Source organism: Dendrobates tinctorius, unplaced genomic scaffold, assembly GCF_039654945.1.
Source record: "Dendrobates tinctorius isolate UK_male_01 unplaced genomic scaffold, ASM3965494v1 ptg000157l, whole genome shotgun sequence".
NCBI classification, from domain to species: Eukaryota; Metazoa; Chordata; class Amphibia; order Anura; family Dendrobatidae; genus Dendrobates; species Dendrobates tinctorius.
Genome location: NW_027361824.1, coordinates 17,083,925 through 17,111,689, shown reverse-complemented (window position 1 = coordinate 17,111,689; position 27,765 = coordinate 17,083,925). Strand labels below are relative to the sequence as shown.

General features: G+C 43.9%; 1 protein-coding gene across 2 annotated transcripts; it reads right to left on the bottom strand.

Annotated features, from left to right (window-relative positions):
* Positions 1-156: 156 nt before the first annotated feature.
* ACER3 (alkaline ceramidase 3) lies at positions 157-27,765 on the bottom strand. 2 transcript variants are annotated; one of them, XM_073548620.1, is made up of 11 exons: positions 27,580-27,755; positions 17,912-18,022; positions 17,640-17,692; positions 13,585-13,637; positions 9,777-9,858; positions 9,264-9,299; positions 7,555-7,613; positions 4,269-4,370; positions 3,226-3,330; positions 1,785-1,830; positions 157-1,462 (listed from the first exon to the last, which is right to left on the bottom strand). In XM_073548620.1, exons 1-11 carry the CDS (start codon positions 27,680-27,682, stop codon positions 1,409-1,411), a joined length of 804 nt encoding a protein of 267 aa, XP_073404721.1. In that variant the 5' UTR covers positions 27,683-27,755; the 3' UTR covers positions 157-1,408. The 2 variants fall into 2 exon arrangements, with proteins under 2 accessions (XP_073404721.1, XP_073404722.1); XM_073548621.1 differs by lacking the exons at positions 157-1,462; positions 1,785-1,830 and adding an exon at positions 1,848-2,495 and having other exon boundaries at positions 27,580-27,765.

Sequence of the window (27,765 nt, the reverse complement as noted above, 5' to 3'; positions counted from 1 at the left end):
TATACACACACACACACACACACACACCTCCCATTAAAAGGCAGCATGCAAAAACTTATAGATGAAAACGTGATGCTGCCCTCTTGTGGTAATAACTGCTCCATACAGCAGCATGAACAACCAAAAAACTTTAGACAACAAAGAAACACACAAAAGGATAGGCACAAAATTTATTAAGAAAATAAGTTAGGCACTGTTTCTAGGTATACATTGCATATAATGTGCCTATAAAAAGTATTAGCGCCCCCAACCACTTAGTGTATTGTACATGTAAAAAAAAAAACCACAGTGCATTTAATGGCAAAATGCTTATTGTTTTTTTTCTTTTAAAAAAGGCAGAAACTAGCAAGAGGCAGACAATAGGTCCGACACCTCAGGAGGAGAGGGTTTACCGACAGATATGAGAGTATGCACACAGCAGCGACTAAGGAATGGAGAAACTTTTTTTTGGGAAAGGAAAGAAAAAAAAAAGTGCAAAATTAAAGTTTGGCATAAAATAAATGAAATGCTATCAAAAACAGCAATGGAGGTGATGGCTTCATCAGTTCTAGGCAGCAGACGCAGGGAGGATACTAAAGATGGATAACCGTAATGCACCAATTAGAGAAATCCGGGTCAAAAAACCTGGCTGCGGTCCGCAAGGGATTGACCGTCAACAGCAATTTAAAGAAACTCTAAATTTCGACCCCTGTAAAGACAGTTGGAGGCCAATCTGAACATACAAAAGCTGTAAGGGGGTGAATACTTATGCACTGGACTATTCTTGCATTAACTGGCCACTTACTAATTTGAGATAGGATTTTTCAGCACTGATTCGATGATTGCGTGGGCGTGAATACTTTTTAGAGGAACTGAATCCACCAGAACAGTTGGATCTCCAGTAGTCTACACCTCCTGCTTGTGTTCCATTGTTATTTTCATGACAAGTGCGCCCCTATAGATTATATCCTGTGCCATTTCCATGGCACGGCCCTCCACACACCCCTGGCGTTTTTGCTCTCGCTTGGACCCCACCATGACCCAATAATACAGATTGTGCGCTAAGAATATTCCCACGTCGGGGCTGAGGCGGTAATACTTGATCCCGGAAGGTTTATACTCTGCGGCTGCAAGGCAATAATAGAGTAAAAAGGAGTCAAGTGTCACATTTAAAAGGAAGGATGATGGGAGTGTTGGTCGCTCCACCCGTTCAGTCGCCAATGACGGAGCGATGTGACAACCATGTTCCGTCGGCAGTAACACGGCGAGGCTGTATACGCCACGGCTCTGTAAATCGGGGGCGCCGTCACGCACAGGAACTCTCAGCAGGTGCTTGGGATATAGAAATAAGTAGAGTTGTAGTCCGAGATGCTGCATAGACTGCCGGGAGTCCTTGGAATGTTTGGTCTTTCCGTCTCCTATCGTTCGGTCATTGCCTCTTGGAAGATTCCACCATAATCACCGGCCACATCCCGTACAGGAACTGCTCAGGAGAAGACCAGAAACAGGAATCAATAGCACTGAATTACCAGATCACCAGCGCCACACCTGCCAACAGGTCGTTTGTGGTACTGCAGCCGCCATTTATTTCTAATCTTGTACAAGCCCTTTAACTAAACCTGCAGTCACTTTGTAAGAAATTCTATCCCCCTTTAAGAAACATTCTGCATCTTTAGCTAATAATTAGGTGGAAGTTTATCAAGCCGGGCATGTCTTACACCCAATCAGCTGCTCCTGGATAAAGCTGCGTGTCGTAAAGCAGAACTACAACTCTCATCAGAGGCCAGTCCTGAACTGGTACTTACCTTCACCTTGGGCCGATATTTAAGGTAGAGAGTCCGTGTATACAAGCTAAAAGAGACCACGCAAAATCCAGTTAGAGCAGATCTGAGTCTCACACCTGGAGCATTACATACATTTATCCTATTCCAAAACTAAACACTTATCCACGGCGGATCGTGCAAGAAATCTGCGGCGAAACCTGCAAGAAATCCGCAGCAGATTATGTGGCTGATTTCATTTAAAAAAAATTCCAACCTTGTATTAATTCTGTTTGTTGCGAGATTTTCAAGATAAATTTACAGACTCCAGATTAGAAAATTTGCAGAGTTCCCCCCAAAATTAACAATTTTTAACCCCTTCCTGACATATGATGGGACTTTTAAATACCCTATGTAGCTCCAAATGGTGTCAATAAAAGCTTGGCAAACAATACACACACACACACACACACACACACACACACCAAGAGCATCGATGGAAAAATAAAAACATTTCCCCCCCCTCTTTAACAAAGAAAATAATATAAATAAATAAAAAATAATATTTTCATACATTTTACTATATGTATGTTTTATAATAAATGTTAATTATGGTAATATAAAAAAAAAGTCAGTATAATATTTATATATATTTCTGCCGCGGCCAATTTTCAGTTATTAAGCTTACCTTTTTTCCTCTCCTTTCAAGACTCAATTTTTTTCTCCCCTCAATATAGTTGTATACGGATCTGTTTTCTTATGGGACAAGTAGGTAGTTTTCAATATCAATTTTTCATTATACAATGTACTTAAAAATGAAAAAAAGAAAAAAAAAAAAAAAAAAAAAAAAAAATCTAAATGCAGTGAAATTGCAAAAACAAAAACCCACAAATAAACGCCATTTTGTTTTCTTCAAAAAAAATCAAAATTTTTTTAAAACAATTTCACTGCACTTGGAATTTTTTTTCCCCCATTTTTCAGTACACTATATAATGAAAAATTGTGTAACAAAACCAAACTTGTGCCGTAAAAATCAAGTCAACGGGTTAGAAAACGAAGGAAAAAAAAAATAAAAAAATAAATGAATAATTACGACTCTAGGAAGAAGGGGAGGAGAATAAAAATGAAAGTATAAAAAGTTAAAAATTGGCCGTGGTGGGAAAGGGTAAAAAAGCCATCTACATATATTGCTCTTTAATTTTCTTGTGCAGAAACGGAACTAAAAAACGGCATCAATTCATCAGTGAGTGAATGCGCCCAAATACCGCCGTGTGAAAGCGAGGAGACGCATAATTGCTGTGCACACAAATAAATATCAGGAGATATTGAAGCAAGAAGTTTAAATATGGTTATGGTGAAATAAAATTAAAAAAAAAAAAAAAAAAAAAAAAAATCAAACACATAAAACAGACTTAAAGGGTACATAAGAAAAAAGGCAAAAAACACCAACAGACAAAAAGAAAAAAAAAAAAAGGTCATAAATTACCTAAACAAGATGTGCAGGTAGGAGCCCAGTCCAGTCAGTATATGCCACCAGGCATGAAACTGCGTCACTGCCCCTAGGACTGGAGGCATCTTCTGTCTGACATCCCTGTAATAGACACGCATGAAACATCAGTGCGGCGCCTATAACAGCTGCCGCCAGTGCGATATCTGAGCGATCAGCAGTTACACAGACGTCGGAGACTAAAGAGATCAGGAAAAGAGGCAGTACTATCTGTGCCTACACTACTGTCAGAAGGACAGAGGTATGTGGTGCTAAATCATTCACAGCTAGGAACACATGTACTCCCAAACGAAAGCTAGGAAGCAGCACTATCTGTGCCTCCATCATAACAATGAAGCTGCAGTGGGATGCAGATTCACACACAGATAGTACTGCCTTCCTGTCTCTTTCCAGAAATCACGTAGGCACAGATAGGAAGGTTTCCTAGTCTTTACTCAGAAAATAATGGAAGCACAGATAATGCTGCCTCCTTTTCTCTTCCTGAAGATTATGTAGGCACAGATAGCACTTCCCCCCCCCCCCCCCCCATTTACATAGAGTCAGCCATGCTGCAATACATTTTTGTCTATACCATTTACGTAGATGATGGACACCGTACTAAGCGCCATCTCTACACTTACAGAGGAAGACAGGGAGGCAATACTGTCTGTACCTACATAACTTATAAGGGGAAACAAAGACAATAACTCCACACACTTTACAGAAAACTAGGAGACAGCACTAGCTGTACATCTATCATTGACATAGTACTGCCTGCTTGGCTTCCAATGTAAGTGATGAATGCGCAGATGGTACCGACTACTCCTATCTCTCTACAGTAAGAGGCAGAATTATCCAGATTGCTTAGAAATAGTGAAACAGTACTATCTGTGCCTGTATCATGTAGAGACAAGGAAGCAGTACTCTGTCTAAATACTTCACTAAGATAGGGAGACACTACTTTTCAGTAAAATCTTTGCAGAGAGACATGTTTGTGACCGATGCGAGGCATCACCCTCTGCAGCCACCTACACAATCCTTACCTCCAGGTATCGCAGAAAACGTTGTCCACGTTCCACAGCAAAAATCCAATTAAAAACACTCCTAGCGAGGTGTAAGCCAGGCCCCTCAGCCATGGGTACACCCTGCAACAAAACAAGAGGCAGTCAGCAAAAGACAAAATAAAAAAAAAAAAAAAAAAAAAAAAAAGGGAGAGCGAGAGAACAGACAGCTTTGTTCCGGATGACAGGCAATGCAGAGGCGAGGAAAAAGTCACATGACCCTTGTCCAGGGGCCGTCGGATCAGATCTTCCGCCTAACTACCGGCATCTCAGTCAGCACCCTTTCCAATGAACAGTCCTGGCACGACATCATGCACATGTCACAACGTGCTTTCTAATCAGCAGAGGAGCCAGCAGGTAGGAAGTGGTGCACAGAACACTGGCTCAGTGGTCATAGACTACTAATGTGGCCCTGCGGGATTTGGGGTTTTTTAATCACTCCCCTCTTGCAGAACACGTTTTAAACCATTACTGCCAAGACTATATGTGCCTTACCCAGTTTCAAAAAAATAAAAATTATATAATATATACTTCACCAGCCAAACGTAAATATTGGATAAAGATAGCACAAGTAATCACAAAATGCAGTTTATGAACGAAGATCTTAATTATTAAGGGAAAAAGAAATCCAAACCTACAGGGCCCTGTGTGAAAAAGTGTCGGGACTTTGACTAGGCCACTCCAAAGTCTTAATTTGTTTTTTCTTAAGCCAGAGGTGGACTTGCTGGTGGGATCATTGTTCTGTTGCATAATCCAATTGTACATCAGCTTGAGTTCATGAACCGATGGTCAGATATTCTCCTTCAGGATTTTTTGGTAGACAGCAGAATTCAAGGTTCCATTTAGCACAGCAAGTCTTCCAGGTCCTGAAACAGCAAAACAGGCCCAGACCACCACCACCATATTTTACTGTTGGTATGATGTTCTTTTTCTGAAATGCTGTGTTACTTCTACGCAAGATGTAAAGGGACATATACCTGACAAAATGATCAACTTTTGTCTCGTCAGTCCGCAGAGTATTCTCCCAAAAGTCTTGGGAGATCATCATGTTTTTTGGCAAAACTGAGATGAGTCTTTATGTTCTTATTGCTCAGCAGTGGTTTTCATCTTGGAACGCTGTCATGCAGGCCATTTTTACCAGTCTCTTTCTAAGGCTACTTTTACATTTACTGGGATTTTTGCGGCCTGTTTTTGTGGGCCGTATCGCCGCAAAAATGGCAGTCTGCCACAATAACGAACTTCAAATAAACGCGGAAAAAAAAAAAAAAAAAAAAAAAGGCGTTCCGCAGAACCGGAAGTCACGGTGCACTGCAAAAACAAACTTCCGTTTGTTTTTGCAGCCCCATTGATTTTCAATGGGGGCCGTGTCCGTACGCAGTGAAAAAGATAGAGCAAGCTCGATCTTTTTTCATGGCCGCAAATATGGCCCTCATGGCCGTACGGCACACCGTGGAATTCTTGCGGGCCGATTTTGCGGCCCCATAGAAACCTACTGGGGCCGCAAAAACGGCCCGCAAAAACACAGTAAGTGTAAAAGAAGCCTCATGGAGGAGTCATGAACACTGACCTTATCTGAGGCAAGTGAAGCCTGCAGTTCTTTGGATGTTACTGTGGGGTCTTTTGTGACCTCTTGGAGGAGTCATCGCTGCTCTCTTGGGGTAATTTTGGTCGGCCGGCCACTCCTGGGAAGGTTCACAAGTGTTCCGTGTTTTTGCTACATGTGTATAATGTCTCTCACAGCGGTTCGCTGGAATCCCAAAGATTTACAAATGCCTTTATAACCTTTTCCAGACTGATAGAGCTCAATTACTTTGTTTCTCATTTGTTCCAGAATTTCTTTGGATCGCGGCATGATGTCTAACTTTTGAAGACCTTTTGATCTCCTTAAATAGGACTTGCCTGTCAAAGTGAAGCGATTTCTTGATTGAGAACAGATGTGGAGTAATCAGACCTGGGAGTGGCTAGAGAATTTGAACTCAGATTCCCAAAGATGTGATAAATCGCAGTTAAAACATAAATTAAGGGTGGCAATCACTTTTTCACACAGGACCCTGTAGGTTTGGATTTCTTTTTCCCTTAATAATAAAGATCTTCATTTAAAAACTGCATTTCGTGATTACTTGTGTTACTTGTCTAATATTTACATTTGTTTGTTTATATGAAACAGTTAAGTGTGACAAACATGCAAAGGAACAGGAAATCAGGAAGGGGGCGAAACACTTTCACACAACACACATGCCGTATTTTTCGGATTATAAGAAGCACCCCAAATTTTAAAGGAGAAAAATAGTAATTTTTTTTTAAAAAAAAATAAAATAGTGGCGCTTCTTATAATCCATGCAAACTCCACGTAAACTATGCAACTTGTGGGGGGCTCTGGCCTTTCACAAAATGTCAGCAGAGCCGCCGCAGCACTGGAGACACCCGCTGCAGCGCTGGACCCCCCGTAGCACCGCCGGGCACCCACAGCACCACCAGACACCCCCCCCATCCCAGCCTGTGGCCTGCAGCAACAGTACCGGTAAGGTATATCCGCATTCTAAGACGCACCCCCTTTTTCCCCTCAAATTTGGGAGAAAATAAAAGTGTGTCTTATAAACCGAAAAATACTGCATTTATTTTGGAGTTCCATAGAAGTTACACTGAAGTTTATAGAACTCTTCTCTGCTGCACAAATGTAGAACCTTTTATTGTTTACCCTTCACGTTTAACACTGAATAACCTGTTAATTCTTTAGGTTATTACGGCTGCGTGGGAAGCTTAGGAATAAAGTAGGTTTTTAGGCTGTTCTTTATGTGAGAAAAGAAGAAGTATGTATGGCCAGTCATTATGGGGTTGGACTACAACCCCCCCCCCCCCCCAACAGGTGTCCTTTATTAGTGCCAGGTTTTGCAAATGGGACGCTCCATTAAGCCCTTCCCGATAATCAATTTTAATGTTTTTTTGCACATTTTATTTTTTCCTCCACTTGTTGCAAAAGTTGAAACTTTCAAAATTCCAAATTTTTTTCCCACTGACATCGCCGTACTAGGGCTTCTTTTTTATTTTTCGTTCAGGACGAGTTCTAGTTTTGAACAAACACTTTTTACTATATAATGTACTGATATTAAAAAAAAAATAAATAAAAAAATAAAAATCGCGGGTGAAAAGCGATTGTAACACATGTGGCAGAAGTGCCCTAGTGACTCGAGTCTCCAGGACAGTATGGTTAAAGAGAGAATAACAAACACAACAACATGTAAAGTGGCAGATCGGGGTCAGGCCTCACCATGTAACTATATACACAGATCGGAGGACAAGGAAGCCCACCAGCACTCCGTACATCACCTGCGGAGGGAGAAGACAAAAAGGAAGTCACCCTACGACATCACACTCACGTCATTATAACAGGGAGGGGTGGACATGGCATACCAGTTCTTCTATAGCAGACAGAGCAGTGGGGGGAGGCTCCTGCTGCAGCCAGAGATAGGTCTGATTAGGAGTTTTTGGTCAATGTTTTTTTTTTTAATTTCCTTTTTAAGATTCCTTACCATTTTCAGGAGGTCTGCTTGCTGTCAGTGAATGAGAACCAAGTCCTGATTGCACGGCTGATGGCAGTATTGGCAATGCTGGTATTGCTAAACATAGCATAAGACTTCAGGCTGACACACTGTAACAAACCCTCAGGGCAGGTGGGGGTATTTGTGCAGAATCTAGTTTAGCTGTTTAGCTCACAGATGATTTGCAAGGGGGGGGGGAGGGGGTTGGATGCATTGCAGCAAACACTCAGCTGTGAGAACCAAGAGGTCGCTGGGGGTTTTAGCCTCTTTTGTATAGGTCTTTGTAATGCTGGATAATCTATATCCGGCGGTCATTTCCTCCAGCGTTTGCTGTTCTTATCAGGCAAAGAAATGAGTGGCTCCATCGAAGGTTGAGGTTCTGTCTCTCCGCCATGCTTTACACTACAGCTATGATAAGTGGCTCCATCTGAGCTTCCGGCTCGATCTCTCCACCATGCTTTACACTACAGCTATGATAAGTGGCTCCATCTGAGCTTCAGGCTCGATCTCTCCACCATGCTTTACACTACAGCTATGATAAGTGGCTCCATCTGAGCTTCAGGCTCAGTCTCTCCACCATGCTTTACACTACAGCTATGATAAGTAACCCCATCTGAGCTTCAGGCTCGGTCTCTCCACCATGCTTTACACTACAGCTATGATAAGTGGCTCCATCTGAGCTTCAGGCTCGGTCTCTCCACCATGCTTTACACTACAGCTATGATAAGTAACCCCATCTGAGCTTCAGGCTCGGTCTCTCCACCATGCTTTACACTACAGCTATGATAAGTGGCTCCATCTGAGCTTCAGGCTCGGTCTCTCCACCATGCTTTACGCTACAGCGCCATTTCATTATATCACACCCATAATTGGCATTTTATACCTGTCTGACGTCTACCTCCCCAGTCTCTGACTACTCACTTCTCTCCACAATGCTTTACACTACAGCTCTGATCCATTAGGACAAAGCCATGATCAGTCACAGCTTCTTAGCTTATCAGTCTACTAAAGTCAAATGCAATCCTTATCTGCCCTCTACATTAACAGAGGCTGTCTCTCCACCATACTTTACACTACAGATCTTCTCCATTAAGTCATGAACAGTGACAGCCTCTTAGTTGAATTGTCTATTGAAGTTTGCAGTATTAGGAAACTGATATCTTGTCTTGTCAGAGGCACAGGCTACTACTCACTCTCCACCGTGCTTTACACTACAGTTCTACTCTATTAGGGCACAATCACAACATGCATCTTAGGAGTAATGGCAAGTGAAATCAGGGATAGTCTGTAATCTACCTAGTCTCATCAGAGGCTCTGGCTACTGCAGTCTCCCCCGCCATGCTTTATACTGCAGCTCTGATGTGCCGATTTATGGCAGCCAAAGTCCACCACTGCATGAAGTGCTGATTTTTATTACAGATATGATCAGAAATCCTACCTGATGAAACACTGGCTCCTTCCATAGTAAGTAAACCTGACATAAGAAAACAAAAATAGGCATTATTGATGAAGGCTCTGGCATTAGATGTCATCCCAGTACTATACTACACACATGCAGCAGAGCTCAGTCAGCTGCACATAGCAGCATATTAATGTAACGGAATGAGGACCAAATGGGGACCCAATGGAAATATTTTATCCCGACGACCTCTGATTTAATCAGTACAGTTCATTCAATGTGGCACAAGAGGGCGCCATCTGCACACACTGCATCATTCACCTGTATGTTACTGCAGGGCAAGCAGAACAGGAATGCAGCTCTTGATGTGAATGGTGCACAAGGACAAGATAAGTGATGCATTATACGGAGTTGCAACTTACTCTACACAGCACCAACATAAAATAGGCAATTACTAACTATGCTTTGGCCTTCTATAAAATGGTCTGTAACAATCCAGACCCCTTCCCCCCCCCCCCCCCCCCATGGCTGAACGACAATCCCCACACTTACTGTAGTCACTATTACACTGAAAAGCATTAAGATGACGAGCAGCAAATAATTATACGAGTTTCTATTCTTGAAACATTCATATCTGAAAACGAGAAACAAAAAGCAGAAAAGTCACAGAGTGCAAGATACAGACTGATCCGAAGAGAGTGGAGAGGCAAATATTGCCCCCCTGATGATAAAAAGTAGTGCTGCAAGAGTCCAGATCATCACAACGGACCACGGATGACCGCGTAGAGACGTGATAAAAAAACTTGACATTGCATTTGAACACTTACATAATTTGACCAGTAGATGGCAGCAAAGCACATCAGAAATGGATGGGGTCAGAAACGGAGCAGGATTACTGATGTCCTCTGCTTTCCCCCCCTCCACAATACTTTTTTATAGGATAAGTTGTATTATTTAATAGCACTACTCAGTTTAAGATATAAACACATTAGCAAACAGAAAGAAACATACATATGTAATAGTTTGGGCACCCCTGGTCAAAATTAAAGTTTTTCTGAAAGGCCTAAAAGTTAAAGAGGACACATTTCTGCTTTCTGCAGCCAGACAAGAGGCCTTCAATTCTTGTTTGAGGGATTTCCTCCAGTTCGGTGAGATTCCTGGGGCGTCTTCCATTCTCTGCAATTTTGAGGTCTAGACACAGATTTTCAATGATGTTCAGATCGGGGGACTGTGAGGGCCATTGTGAAACCTTCAGCTTGCGCCTTTTGAGGTCGTCTGTTGTGGATTGTGACGTGTGTTTAGGATCATTATCCATTTCTAGAAGCCATCCTCTTCCTCTTTTCACCTTCAGCTTTTTTACAGATGGTGAAATGTTTGCATCAAGAATTTGTTGAAATTTCATTGAATCCATTCTTCCCTCTAACCGTGAAGTGTTTCCAGTGCCATTGGCTGCAATACAATCCCAGAGAATGATTGACCCACCCCCATGGTTGGCTAGATGTCCTTTTCCTGAAATTCTGTGCCTTTTTTCCCCTCCACACATCCCTTTGATCGTTGTGGTCACAAGAGTTCTATTTTAACCTCATTGGTCCACAGGACTTGCTTCCAAAAAGCATCAGGCTTGTTTAGATGTTCTTCTGCATACTTCTGATGCGGATTATGGTGAGGATGCAGGAGAGGTTTTCTTCTGATGCCTCTTCCATGAAGGCCATATTTGTGCAGGTTTCTCTGAGCAGTAAAACAATGAACCACAACTCCACAGTCTGCTAAATCGTTCTGAAGGTTTTTTTGTAGTCAGGTGGGGGTTCTGATTTGCCTCTTAAGCAATCCTACAAGCAGCTCTTACAGAAATTTTCTTGGTCTTCCAGACCTTATCTTGATCTCCACTGTTTCTGGTAACTGTCATTTCTTAATTACATTTGGAATTGAGGAAAGGGCAACCTGAAAACATGTTAACCTCTTATAGTCTTCTCCTGCTTTGTGGGCCTCTACTTTTTTCAGAGTGCTAGGCAGCTGCTTAGAAGACCCCATGGCTGCTGATTTTGGAGGAGGCTGAGTTTTTATAAAGCTGAGAAATTTGCATTACCTGGCTTTTCCTAATGAGGATAGTGAACAAGTCATTTTGAAGAGAACTGGTGCTCCAGGATTAAGTATAGATCTACCCTCAAGCCTCTACAAGTATGAATATTTGATTAACTCGAAACTTGGTCTGTGACGTTTTGGAACACTTACCCTCTCTCTTTCTACTCCCGCCCCCAGCTCTCTTTCCCTCTCTCTTCTACTCCCCCCCCACCTCTCTTTCCTTCTCTCTCTCTCTCCTCCCCCCCCCCCCCCATTTTCTTTACGACTCTCTTCCCCCCTCATCTCTATTGTCGGTTCTACTCTTTCATAAATGAAAATATTTCGCATTTGCTAAATATTTTACACCATTACAATCCATGTTACCTTAAACTGGTTATTTCTATGTGGTGTTACCTTTTGATTAATCAATAAAAAGATCATTGAAAAGAAAAGTGAAGAAGTCATAACCCCAACAGGCTGATTAAGATCTGAAACATTGGTCAAAGTTATCTTAGCACACAAATCTTCAAGGGTAAAATAAGTATTGAACACATCATCAATTTTATAAGTAAATATATTTCTAAAGATCATATTGACATGAAATTCTCGCCAGATGTCGGTAACAACCCATCCAATCCACACAGACAAAGTGATCAAACCATAGCTGTCCATAACTATGTGTAATAACGAGAAATGATTCAGGGAAAAAGTATAGATCACTGTTACTGAAATTTAATACTTAGTACAAAAGTCTTTCTAAGTGACGAAGTTTCAAGACTCCTCCTGTATGGAGAAACTAGTCGCAGGCATTGCTCAGGTGTGATTTTGGACCATTCTTCATCACAAACACTCTCCTATCCCGAAGCTTCTGTGGGTCCCTTCTGTAAATTCTGAGCTTTAGTTCCTTCCATAGATTTTCTATCTGATTCAGGTCCGATAATCGGCTGCTCAGTCGTTCAAGCAGCTTTATTTTCTCTGAAATCAATTGAGAGTTTCCTGGGCCGTGTGTTTAGGATCATGGTGCTGCTGTAATCAGCGTAATCCTGGTAGTTGGCAGCAGATTTTTATCAAGAATGTCTGGGTACATTTGTCAATTCATCCTTCCTTCAATCATATGAAGTTTACCAGTGCCGTGTGCTGAAAAACAGCCCCACACTATGATGTTCCCACCTCCAAACTTCACTGTTGGTATGGTGTTTTTGGAGTGATACGCAGTGCCCTTTTGGTCTCAAAACATGGTTTGTATTATGGCATGCATAGAGTTCAATTTTGGTCTCACCTGATCAGTCTTATTCTCCCAGTATTTCACAGGCCTGCCTAAATGTTTAGCAAACGTTAAGTGAGCCTCAAATGCTTTTCGTTCAGCAATCGAGGTTGTGCGCATACAAGCAATGGAGGTGGAGTGCATTACTTATAGCTTGTTTTGAAACAATTGTACCACCTGCTGATTCCACAGATTTCAGTAGCTCTCCACAGGTGGTCCTTGGCTCTTGGATAACACATCTGATAATTCTATTCACTCCTCTGAAATCTTGCAGGAAGCACCTGGTTGTGGCCTTTTTATGGTGAAATTATGTTCTTCCCACCTACGGATTATGGCTACAACGGTGGTTATTGGAACCTCCCGTAACTAAGAAATCCTCCTATAACCAATGCCATCAGTATGTTTGGCAACAATAAGGTTGTGAAGGTCTTGAGACAGCTCACTGCTATTACCCATCATGAGAAATTTGGGTGGCACCTTGGTAATATGACACCTTTTTACTGGCCATCAGATGAACCAGCTGATATTATTTATCACTAAGTGGCAGGATTGTTTTCTAATTACAGATAGATTTCAGCTGATGTCAGGACTTTTCAGGGCTTTTTGCACTTCTCTTTCTTCAGGTGATCAATACTTTTTCACTGTCATTTCTCATTATTACACATAGTTCATGGAGATCTATGGTGATTTCTTTCCCTGTGTGGATTGGACGGGTTGTTAGCACCATTTGGGGAGAATTTCATGTCAGTAGCACCTTCAGAAATAGATTTACTTAGAAAATTGGTGATGTCTTCAATACTCATTTCACCCGCTATACACTTCTGTATTGTCACCTTAAACTGCTATTAAAGTCTTGTCTGGCAGGCCGCCTGTTGACAAAACTTTCAGCAACGTATCTAGGATTTCGATCTGTCTAATCGCTTAGATGCCGAGGTTGGGGAAGACTGCAGCATCTACAGGGGTTAAAGTGTAATTACTCCAGCACTGTTCTGCTTTTCAGGAGTACACCCCTAATGTACACAATGTGAAACTTACAGACAGTAGACGAAGACGCTGCAGCTGTAGATCATGGGCAGCTCATCCAGGAGCTGCAAAGAAAAAAAACAAAACACAACAAAAACAACTGAGAAAGGGTTAAAATTGCCACTGGTAATGATAGGAAGTTCACTTCCTCCTCAAAAGACCCCACAAAACTATTGTGGTATATATCTACACAGATTTAAGGCCTCCGACAATACCTGTAGTCTCATAAATAATGGAATATACGCTGGGTTTTAATTCTTCACTTTCACAACCTCTGCTTGTCATTGGCAAACAGCAATTATTATTAACAATATAGACACCAGGGGTAATAAGTAACGACCCACCGGACACCAGGGCTCCAAATAACACCGCCTGGTCTAGGGGTAAATGTGTCACTATCACAACCTCTCCATAGAGAGCATCTTCATACGAGTAACTTCACAGAAGTAAGCAGACAATGTATAGAGGACGACCATCCACCAAACACCAGGAATGTCCTCTGCTACAGGGCTCAAGACGCCCGAAAGTCGGCTTCCAGATACCACTTCAGTGAGAAGACTGACACAATACTCATCTGCCCATTCCCTGCCAGAAAGGGTGAATACACCAAACTACTGGCAGAAAACTGCAGAACTGCAGCGATACAGCTGTTAGAGAGGTTTATCCAGAGTGTTTGTTGGACGTCAAGCTACCTGTATCTTATGTAAAAGCCGCAAGAATGTGCAACAATATAACTGCTATAGTACTGACCCCCTATGTACAAGAACACAACTACTATAATACTGCCCCTATGAATCTAACTACTATAATACTGCCCCTATGTACAAGAATCTAACTACTATAATACTGCCCCCTATGTACAAGAATCTAACTACTATAATACTGCCCCTATGTACAAGAATATAACTACTATAATACTGCCCCCTATGTACAAGAATATAACTACTATAATACTGCCTCCTATGTACAAGAATATAACTACTATAATACTGCTCCTATGTACAAGAATATAACTACTATAATACTGCACCTATGTACAAGAATATAACTACTATAATACTGTCCCTATGTACAAGAATATAACTACTATAATACTGCTCCTATGTACAAGAATATAACTACTATAATACTGCCCCCCTATGTACAAGAATATAACTACTATAATACTGCCCCCCTATGTACAAGAATATAACTACTATAATACTGCCCCCCATGTACAAGAATATAACTACTATAATACTGCCCCTATGTACAAGAATATAACTACTATACTACTGCTCCTATGTACAAGAATATAACTACTATAATACTGCTCCTATGTACAACTACTATAATACTGCTCCTCTGTACAAGAATATAACTACTATAATACTGCCCCCCTATGTACAAGAATATAACTACTATAATACTGCCCCTATGTACAAGAATATAACTACTATAATACTGCCCCCTATGTACAATATAACTACTATAATACTGCCCCTATATACAAGAATATAACTACTATAATACTGCTCCTCTGTACAAGAATATAACTACTATAATACTGCTCCTATATACAAGAATATAGCTACTATAATACTGCTCCTCTGTACAAGAATATAACTACTATAATACTGCCCCCCTATGTACAAGAATATAACTACTATCATACTGCCCCTATGTACAAGAATATAACTACTATAATACTGCTCCTATGTACAAGAATATAACTACTATAATACTGCTCCTATGTACAGGAATAGAACTGCTATAATACTGCCCCCTATGTACAAGAATCTAACTACTATCATACTGCCCCTATGTACAAGAATATAACTACTATAATACTGCCCCTATGTACAAGAATATAACTACTATAATACTGCCCCTATGTACAAGAATATAACAACTATAATACTGCACCTATGTACAAGAATATAACTACTATAATACTGTCCCTATGTACAAGAATATAACTACTATAATACTGCTCCTATGTACAAGAATATAACTACTATAATACTGCTCCTATGTACAGGAATAGAACTGCTATAATACTGCCCCCTATGTACAAGAATCTAACTACTATCATACTGCCCCTATGTACAAGAATATAACTACTATAATACTGCCCCTATGTACAAGAATATAACTACTATACTACTGCTCCTATGTACAAGAATATAACTACTATAATACTGCTCCTATGTACAACTACTATAATACTGCTCCTCTGTACAAGAATATAACTACTATAATACTGCCCCCCTATGTACAAGAATATAACTACTATCATACTGCCCCTATGTACAAGAATATAACTACTATAATACTGCCCCCTATGTACAATATAACTACTATAATACTGCCCCTATATACAAGAATATAACTACTATAATACTGCTCCTCTGTACAAGAATATAACTACTATAATACTGCTCCTATATACAAGAATATAGCTACTATAATACTGCTCCTCTGTACAAGAATATAACTACTTACTATAATACTGCTCCTCTGTACAAGAATATAACTACTATCATACTGCCCCCCTATGTACAAGAATATAACTACTATCATACTGCCCCTATGTACAAGAATATAACTACTATAATACTGCCCCCCTATGTACAAGAATATAACTACTATAATACTGCTCCTATGTACAAGAATATAACTACTATAATACTGCCCCTATGTACAAGAATATACCTACTATAATACTGCCCCTATGTACAAGAATATAACTACTATAATACTGCTCCCTATGTACAAGAATATACCTACTATAATACTACCCTTATGTACAAGAATCTAACTACTATCATACTGCCCCTATGTACAAGAATATAACTACTATAATACTGCTCCCTATGTACAAGAATCTAACTACTATAATACTACCATTATGTACAAGAATCTAACTACTATAATACTGCCCCTATGTACAAGAATATACCCACTATAATACTGCCCCTATGTACAAGAATCTAACTACTATAATACTGCCCCTATGTACAAGAATATAACTACTATAATACTGCCCCTATGTACAAGAATATACCTACTATAATACTGCCCCTATGTACAAGAATATAACTACTATAATACTGCCCCTATGTACAAGAATATAACTACTATAATACTGCCCCTATGTACAAGAATATAACTACTATCATACTGCCCCTATGTACAAGAATATAACTACTATAATACTGCTCCCTATGTACAAGAATATAACTACTATAATACTACCCCCTATGTACAAGAATATAACTACTATAATACTACCCTTATGTACAAGAATCTAACTACTATAATACTGCCCCTATGTACAAGAATATAACTACTATAATACTGCCTCCTATGTACAAGAATATAACTACTATAATACTGCTCCTATGTACAAGAATATAACTACTATAATACTTCCCCTATGTACAAGAATCTAACTACTATAATACTGCCCCTATGTACAAGAATATACCTACTATAATACTGCCCCTATGTACAAGAATATACCTACTATAATACTGCCCCTATGTACAAGAATATAACTACTATAATACTGCCCCTATGTACAAGAATATAACTACTATCATACTGCCCCTATGTACAAGAATATAACTACTATAATACTGCTCCCTATGTACAAGAATATAACTACTATAATACTACCCTTATGTACAAGAATCTAACTACTATAATACTGCCCCTATGTACAAGAATATAACTACTATAATACTGCCTCCTATGTACAAGAATATAACTACTATAATACTGCTCCCTATGTACAAGAATATAACTACTATAATACTGCTCCTATGTACAAGAATATAACTACTATAATACTGCTCCTATGTACAAGAATATAACTACTATAATACTGCTCCTATGTACAAGAATATAACTACTATAATACTGCCCCTATGTACAAGAATATAACTACTATAATACTGCTCCTATGTACAAGAATATAACTACTATAATACTGCCAACATGTATAAGGGATATGTCAGGTGGGGTTGATCTCCGTCATGCCTCTGTGTTATGGGAGGACATCTTGGACAGTGCTCCCTTCTTACCTGCATCTCGTACTGCAGCGTCATGTGGAAGAACCAGGATCCCATCCCAACCGCTGTAACACACAGAGCACAGTGACAATTATAAGTCTGGTGTACATGCTCCATAAACATTGGCCTGAGATAAGCGGGGCCTGGTGGCCTCTTGTCCCCCACTCTTGGTGTAGGAAGGTGCAGTCAAGGCATTATAAAAAGAAGTGATTGTATATGATCTCATGTGTAAAATTGAAGGATATGCTGGGAGTTGTAGTCCTACAGCATTCCGGGCTACTCACCGGCTAAACCCAGGAAGGCCATCAGGTATCTGGTTTCCAGCTTGTCCTTGACCGTCTGTATAGCTCCGCAGATAGGAGGGAGGATCATGATCAGGTTGCTCACCGTGTTCCCTACATGGAGAGAATGGGGGACACATAAATACTGTGTAATGTAACGAGCTCTGCGCAGTCACTGAACAAGCAGGGCCGGCTAATCACTGAACACAATGTACCATTCAGCAGGCTTGGAAAGACAGGTGACTTCCCAGTTGAAGTGTAAAGGGCACACATATGAGGTCACCCAGCTTTCCCAGCCTCCTGAGCAACAATGTATTGCTGCGTTTCAGGCTGCGCCGCCCTGTAACCCTGCCCCCCGCCTCAGCGCCCGCAGCACACAATCAGGACCATAAATGTGGCTACTGGTTCAATATGAAAACGTGCAATCCCTGGATTTAGCCGACACTCGATACCAAGAGGCCGGGACACATTTCCATATCCGTCCCCAGAATTTACCTACGGAGATTTTATTAGCTTGGCGTGCAGGAAATTGTACAACCCCACAATGCATCACCAGAGATAAAGGGTCTGTAGTCTCAGAAGTGGGGGGCTACCTTAGTGCAGACCTGCCATTCTGTTAGCACCTGGGATGGCAGAATATTGCAGTCATCACATTGGCCACTAGATGTCAGTGTTACAAGGAGCGCCGCAGAGTGTGGAACACCAGCTCATTTTACTGCTTGCTGCAAAACAGGATTCTCAGAAAGTGCAAAAATAGTGGGGAAACAGCAGTTACTTCTATCTGGAGAAGGAACATACTCGATGTGTCACCCCCCTGACTGGCACCAGGGCAATGTTAATAGTAAATGCAACTGTGTCCTCAAACTAAAACTGGTATAGGTCCTCTCTCTATAGAAATCATGCATAGTCTAAAATAGGCAATCAGAAGCCTGGGCTTCTGGCTTGACCCCCATGCTTTATATTCCAGCTTTGCTCTATTAATGCCCAGTCATGAACAGTGACTACAGAGAAGTTGCATTCTCTACAGAAACTTTTGGTGTGACCTGAAATAGGGCTGACTGCTTCTCAGTGCAACCTACACCCCCTTCCGCCTTGCTTTACACTGCAGTTCTGCTTGTTCAAGATTCTTAGAGGGGAGGCAATCAACATGAAGGTCAAGGTGGGCAAACAAGAAACAGACCTCAGACCTAGCTGGCGTTAGCCCTCCCCCCTTATAGTGCTGGGTATCGGACCCCCTTTTCATCTATGTATGTCCTTGCTCTGTAGCGAAAGCTGCCTACCCCAGAGAAGCCGAAACCCCTCCAGCAGCGGCCCCCTGTGTGGTCAGCAGGAGCAATGGCATCGGGCATTACACACATGAGCGAGCTTCCATCTACACATTTCTCACGTGTCACCCATTACCTCGCACAATTAATCCCATACGCACCGCAGCATCGTACATGCATCATGAGCCGGGAACGGGGAGCCCGGGACAAATATACCGCAATCAAACAAGTCAAGGGCATGCTAAGAGAAGTAAAAAGGGACATAGTTCTGCACAGGAGCTGCATACACAAAACAGTAGGATATATATATTTTTTAAAATTTTAGACAGCATGCTGCAAGTTCACGTGGGCAGACAACCAGAGGATTAGCAGGGATTTGCACAAATAAAAAAGGTAACATATCACTTTGGATCTGGATCAAAAAAAGTGTTTACCCAACATGAGAGTTTCCCCTGCATCAGTCAGCGAGGTAAAGAGGCCGGAACGACCGCGCTCCGAAAGAGCTGCTGCACCTCGCCACCCTGATGTGTGTGCACAGAGCACAATGGAGGAATCTCAGGGCACAGCACCCACGGCCAAGCCGAGCGTAGGGGGTCGTCACACAGCACCCACGGCCAAGCCGAGCGTAGGGGGTCGTCACACAGCACCCACGGCCAAGCCGAGCGTAGGGGGTCGTCACACAGCACCCACGGCCAAGCCGAGCGTAGGGGGTCGTCACACAGCACCCACGGCCAAGCCGAGCGTAGGGGGTCGTCACACAGCACCCACGGCCAAGCCGAGCGTAGGGGGTCGTCACACAGCACCCACGGCCAAGCCGAGCGTAGGGGGTCGTCACACAGCACCCACGGCCAAGCCGAGCGTAGGGGGTCGTCACACAGCACCCACGGCCAAGCCGAGCGTAGGGGGTCACACAGCACCCCCAGCCAAGCCGAGCGTAGGGGGTCACACAGCACCCCCAGCCAAGCCGAGCGTAGGGGGGGGGGTCACAGCACCCCCAGCCAAGCCGAGCGTAGGGGGGGGGGGGGGTCACAGCACCCCCAGCCAAGCGTGGGGGGGGGGGGGTCACACAGCACCCCCAGCCAAGCCGAGTGTAGGGGGGGGTCACACCGCACCCCCCAGCCAAGCCGAGCGTAGGGGGTCACAGTACACAGGCGATCGCTGTGTGGTCCTGTAAACGGCACCAACCCTGCTCACACTGAAAACCTCACATCAGCAAGGGGCTCCCAGAACAAACCATAATGTACGCAGCGACACACCAGAATAGTGAATGCAGCTCCGGAGTATGATACAGGATGTAACTCGGGATCAGTAATGTAATGAATGTACACAGTGACTGCACCAGCAGAATAGTGAGTGCAGCTCTGGGGTATAATACAGGATGTAGCTCAGGATCAGTAATGTAATGTATGCACACAGTGACTGCACCAGCAGAATAGTGAGTGAAGCTCTGGGTATAATACAGGATGTAACTCAGGATCAGTAATGTAATGTATGTACACAGTGACTGCACCAGCAGAATAGTGAGTGCAGCTCTGGGGTATAATACAGGATGTAACTCAGGATCAGTAATGTAATGTTATGTATGCACACAGTGACTGCACCAGCAGAATAGTGAGTGCAGCTCTGGGGTATAATACAGGATGTAACTCAGGATCAGTAATGTAATGTTATGTATGCACACAGTGACTGCACCAGCAGAATAGTGAGTGAAGCTCTGGGTATAATACAGGATGTAACTCAGGATCAGTAATGTATGCACACAGTGACTGCACCAGCAGAATAGTGAGTGCCGCACTGGAGTATAATACAGGATGTAACTCAGGATCAGTAGTGACTGCACTTTTATATGAGTATATGACAGATGGCTTTCGCTATACAACAATGTGTACATTATTGGAGATGGAGGCGATAACGTGCCCTTCACAGTCTGAGAGCAGCAGCAAGGTAACTATACAGCCAAGATCCTGAAAACAGGTGGAGCATGAAAGATTGTGAAGCAAGAGGCCACAGAGAGAAGATCAGAGAGAAAAAAGATAAAGATATTAATTCACATGGGAGGAAAGAAAGGAGATATGGGAGGAACTCCTGAGCAGACATAGAATAACTTCACAGGTATGACTTGTGGCAGGAAAGTAGGTCTCTCTTACAGCGCCTCTCTACCCATAAATAAAGGAGCTGTCTAAGATTCTAAACAGAAACAGCGCCACACCTACCCACAGACTCTGTCTGGTGCTGCAGGTCGGCTCCCTTTGAAGTGCTGAGTAGCAATAAGACTCCCAACCTGGTGAGAAACATGGCTGCCCCCCCATATACAGTGCAATGACTCAAGTTATGGGGACAGGAGCTGAACCTTAAGGTGAGGACCAAGCCTGGGGAACCCTGTAAAGTGATATCCTATTAGCAGGCCACAAAAGGCTTCTCAAGCAAGAAGAGATTCTCTGGGTGAGACCGACTTCTGACTCATCACCATATGGAAATGCCCTATAAAAAGGCAAAATTCCCATTTAAGCAATTAAAGCAAAAGCGCAACTTTACCCACAGAACGAGTGCCACCGATCACGAGACCACTTGGTGAGTATCCTAGATATGACAAAAGCACTTGAGTTATGCGAAGAGCCATCAATAACACCAAAAACACAGAAGAGGGAAAACCGAGACCAAACTACATGTAATCTAGTGGTGCTCCAGAGCAGCACTTCACAAGACTCATCTCAGAGCAATATGGGGAGGGGGCGACCACTATAACATCTGAACGGGCCGATGCAATTCCACATTTCGCCTGTTATCAGCAGCGATAACTGAACGATCCACTTCCCCAAACTCATTTCCTGGGGATTGTCAGCCGAGACTGTCCATTTAAATGCCTAACATTCCGTTCTTTACCCCCATTTCCCGTATGAGGGCTTGTTTTGTTTTTTTTTTGTTTTTTTAGCACATCAGCTCGTAGTTAGAATGACACCATTCATTTTATTGTATAATATAGTGGAAAAAGAAACAAAAAACAAAACTTTGACATTTATTTATACAGTATACTGGAAAAACGCCTGGACAACTTTATTACCATTACTATTTTTGCTTAAAAAAGAAAAATGTATTGGTGTCAAATCTTCTAAGTCACACAACCCTTTAATTCATACCATCAATGAGGCTGTGTTTGGTGGGTGGGGAGGAATGGTTTTTGTTTGTGGTGAGCAAAAATTTATTGGTAACATATTGAAGTCCAAAACTTTGATCACTTTTTTTTTTTGTGGGGGAGGATGTGGTGACAAACAAACAAACAAAAAAAAAAAAAAAAAAAAAAAAAAAAGGAAAAATAAAAAGTTACAAGAATGTAAATATTTAAAATACCCTCTTTTCCAAATATGAAAGTTATACAAAAAAAAAATAAATAATAAATTATGGAGTTTTTTCTTTTTTTCCCCCCGAACAACGTTTACAGTATGCATAGGAATACTGAACTTTTACAGACGTGGCAATTTTTAAAAAACTTTTTTCTGACCCTTGAATCCAGCGCAGGGATGGGCCCCATTATCTCAGGGGTAATACCAGCAGCTGCATCCTAGGCGCAGGCTCTTCCGCTTGCTGTAATGATCTACAGACCTCCCTGCAGGTGTAAAGCCGAGATATCAGCAGCAGCAAGCGATTTCCCCATGTTTGGCTCATTAGTGGTTACATAACTACAACTCCCAGCATGCCCTGCCAGTCGCAAGCCCCAGTCTATGCTGAGATCTACTGCATGGCATCATCACCGAATCTGGAGGCAGCATCAGACCACCTCTGCCCCCAGCACCAGGACAGTAGCCATAGCTTCTGGATTCATTGTCACCATGACGACAAGCGTTCTACAAGGTTCCTATAGATACATTGTAGCACAGTGGTGGCTGTAGGCAATGTCTGTGCCCAGGTACAACCACATTCCACTCCTCAAGCACATGATTGTTTTTTAGTGCAGTGCTCCTGGCTTTATACACACCCAGGTACAACCCCAATCACTACTTGCATCTTCTCTTGGGACAGTAAAAATTTCATGGGGCATCAAGTGGAAATTACATGTAAGATAATGCCATCAGGAGGCGCCTGAACAGCTAAAAATGTATTCTGCAGTCGGACAACGACCCCCAACATCCAGCCAATGTAATTAAGAAAGAGGAGTCCTGGGGGTGATGATCCGGCCCCACAGAGTCCTGATCTCACATCATCCGGTCTGTCTAGGATCACATGAAGACAGAAGGATCCAGACAAGCCTCATACACAGAAGATCTGGGGTCAGTTCTCCAAGATGTTTGGCACAACCTCCTGACAAGATCCTCCATAACCTGTGTACAAGTGACAAGAGGCGATGGACGGTCACCAGATACTGATGATGGAGGAGACTGGCGATCACAATAGAAATAACTAACCAAACTACCTAAAAACACAAAAGCTGCAAATTTGTGTAAGCCAAAATTAGTGTCAGTCTCAAAACTTGGCCCACAACGGTACTATATGGACAGCATCTGCTACATGGGCAGTATACCGGGGCAGCATATACTGTATAGACAGTACACAGCACAGTATATACTATATGGACAGTACATACTATACGAATGGTATATACAAGATGGACAGTATGCAGGACAGTATATACAATATGGACAGTATATACTATATGGGTAATATTAGATGAACATACTGTAATTCAAATTCAAAGAAGCTTTATTGGCAGGACTAAATACACATTAGTTTTGCCAAAGCAAGTGTACAAAAGGGAGTAGGGATAGGGACTGTAGGGATGTTGGGAAGGGGCTGTAGGAAAGGTGGGTGGGGGCATATCCAGGATGGGGCTAAAGAAGTTCCATGGCATAGGGAAGGTGGATGGGGGAGAACATGGGCAGTGTATACAGTATATACTATATGGATAGTACACAGGACAGTATATACTATATGGATAGTATACGGACAGTATACAGGGCAGTATATAATATACGGACAGTATATAATATATGTAAAGTATATACACTATGGACAGTATATAGGGCAGTATACACCTACAGTATATGGACAGTATTCAGGGCAGTATATACTATACGAGCAGTATATTATATATGGACTGTACACAGGACAGTATATACTATGTGGACAGACAGTACATAGTATACAGACAGTATATACTATAAGTACAGCACACAGGACAGTATACACTATACGTACAGTATACACTATATGGGTAATATTAGATGGACATACTGTATGGGCAGAACATGGCCAGTGTATACAGTATATACTATATGGACAGTACATAGGACAGTATACACTATACGGAAAGTAAACACTATATGGACAGTATATACTATATGAGCAGTAAATTATATATGGACCGTACACAGGACAGTATATACTATATGGACAGTGTATACTATATGTACAGTACACAGGACAGTATGTACTATATGGACAGTACACAGGGCTGTATATACTATGTGGACAATCCACAGGGCAGTATATACTATATACAGTCCACAGGGCAGTATATACTATATGGGCAATATTAGATGGGCATACTGTATGGGTAGAACACAGGCAGTGTATACAGTATATACTATATGGACAGCACACAGGAGAACATATACTACATGGACAGTATATATTATATGGACAGTACACAGGGCTGTATACACTATATGGCCAGTACATAGTATATACTTTCCTGTGTACATATATAGTATGTGGACAGTACGTAGGACAGTATATGCTATATGGACAGTATAAACTATACGGACAGTACACAGGGCAGTATACGGACCGCCCGCGGGGCAGCATACACACTGTGCGGGCAGCCCACGGGGCAGCATACACACTGTGCGGGCAGCCCACGGGGCAGCATACACACTGTGCGGGCAGCCCACGGGGCAGCATACACACTGTGCGGGCAGCCCACGGGGCAGCATACACACTGTGCGGGCAGCCCACGGGGCAGCATACACACTGTGCGGGCAGCCCACGGGGCAGCATACACACTGTGCGGGCAGCCCACGGGGCAGCATACACACTGTGCGGGCAGCCCACGGGGCAGCATACACACTGTGCGGGCAGCCCACGGGGCAGCATACACACTGTGCGGGCAGCCCACGGGGCAGCATACACACTGTGCGGGCAGCCCACGGGGCAGCATACACACTGTGCGGGCAGCCCACGGGGCAGCATACACACTGTGCGGGCAGCCCACGGGGCAGCATACACACTGTGCGGGCAGCCCACGGGGCAGCATACACACTGTGCGGGCAGCCCACGGGGCAGCATACACACTGTGCGGGCAGCCCACGGGGCAGCATACACACTGTGCGGGCAGCCCACGGGGCAGCATACACACTGTGCGGGCAGCCCACGGGGCAGCATACACACTGTGCGGGCAGCCCACGGGGCAGCATACACACTGTGCGGGCAGCCCACGGGGCAGCATACACACTGTGCGGGCAGCCCACGGGGCAGCATACACACTGTGCGGGCAGCCCACGGGGCAGCATACACACTGTGCGGGCAGCCCACGGGGCAGCATACACACTGTGCGGGCAGCCCACGGGGCAGCATACACACTGTGCGGGCAGCCCACGGGGCAGCATACACACTGTGCGGGCAGCCCACGGGGCAGCATACACACTGTGCGGGCAGCCCACGGGGCAGCATACACACTGTGCGGGCAGCCCACGGGGCAGCATACACACTGTGCGGGCAGCCCACGGGGCAGCATACACACTGTGCGGGCAGCCCACGGGGCAGCATACACACTGTGCGGGCAGCCCACGGGGCAGCATACACACTGTGCGGGCAGCCCACGGGGCAGCATACACACTGTGCGGGCAGCCCACGGGGCAGCATACACACTGTGCGGGCAGCCCACGGGGCAGCATACACACTGTGCGGGCAGCCCACGGGGCAGCATACACACTGTGCGGGCAGCCCACGGGGCAGCATACACACTGTGCGGGCAGCCCACGGGGCAGCATACACACTGTGCGGGCAGCCCACGGGGCAGCATACACACTGTGCGGGCAGCCCACGGGGCAGCATACACTGTGCGGACAGTCCACGGGGCAGCATACACTGTGCGGGCAGTGCACGGGGCAGCATACACTGTGCGGGCAGTGCACGGGGCAGCATACACTGTGCGGGCAGTGCACGGGGCAGCATACACTGTGCGGACAGTGCACGGGGCAGTATATACTGTGCGGACAGTGCACGGGGCAGTATATACTGTGTGGACAGTGCACGGGGCAGTATATACTGTGTGGACAGTGCACGGGGCAGTATATACTGTGTGGACAGTGCACGGGGCAGTATATACTGTGTGGACAGTGCACGGGGCAGTATATACTGTGTGGACAGTGCACGGGGCAGTATATACTGTGTGGACAGTGCACGGGGCAGTATATACTGTGTGGACAGTGCACGGGGCAGTATATACTGTGTGGACAGTGCACGGGGCAGTATATACTGTGTGGACAGTGCACGGGGCAGTATATACTGTGTGGACAGTGCACGGGGCAGTATATACTGTGTGGACAGTGCACGGGGCAGTATATACTGTGTGGACAGTGCACGGGGCAGTATATACTGTGTGGACAGTGCACGGGGCAGTATATACTGTGTGGACAGTGCACGGGGCAGTATATACTGTGTGGACAGTGCACGGGGCAGTATATACTGTGTGGACAGTGCACGGGGCAGTATATACTGTGTGGACAGTGCACGGGGCAGTATATACTGTGTGGACAGTGCACGGGGCAGTATATACTGTGTGGACAGTGCACGGGGCAGTATATACTGTGTGGACAGTGCACGGGGCAGTATATACTGTGTGGACAGTGCACGGGGCAGTATATACTGTGTGGACAGTGCACGGGGCAGTATATACTGTGTGGACAGTGCACGGGGCAGTATATACTGTGTGGACAGTGCACGGGGCAGTATATACTGTGTGGACAGTGCACAGGGCAGTATATACTGTGTGGACAGTACACGGGGCAGTATATACTGTGTGGACAGTACACGGGGCAGTATATACTGTGTGGACAGTGCACGGGGCAGTATATACTGTGTGGACAGTGCACGGGGCAGTATATACTGTGTGGACAGTGCACGGGGCAGTATATACTGTGTGGACAGTGCACGGGGCAGTATATACTGTGTGGACAGTGCACGGGGCAGTATATACTGTGTGGACAGTGCACGGGGCAGTATATACTGTGTGGACAGTGCACGGGGCAGTATATACTGTGTGGACAGTGCACGGGGCAGTATATACTGTGTGGACAGTGCACGGGGCAGTATATACTGTGTGGACAGTGCACGGGGCAGTATATACTGTGTGGACAGGTGCACATACACCAGATGTCCATGCTCACAGCTGCTCACACACCGGTCACTCACAGAACTCGGCGATGTAGTAGGACACGGCGTAGTTCTCCTCGCACCAGTCCAGGGTGGATGTCGGCGGCCCCCAGTAGCCGGGCCTGTCCAGCGCCGGAGCCATGCTGCGCTCTGCTGCCACTGCCAGTCACCGCCGGCCGGGAAGGAGGAGAAGGCGGGACTTATACCGGGCCACGCCCCCTGTCA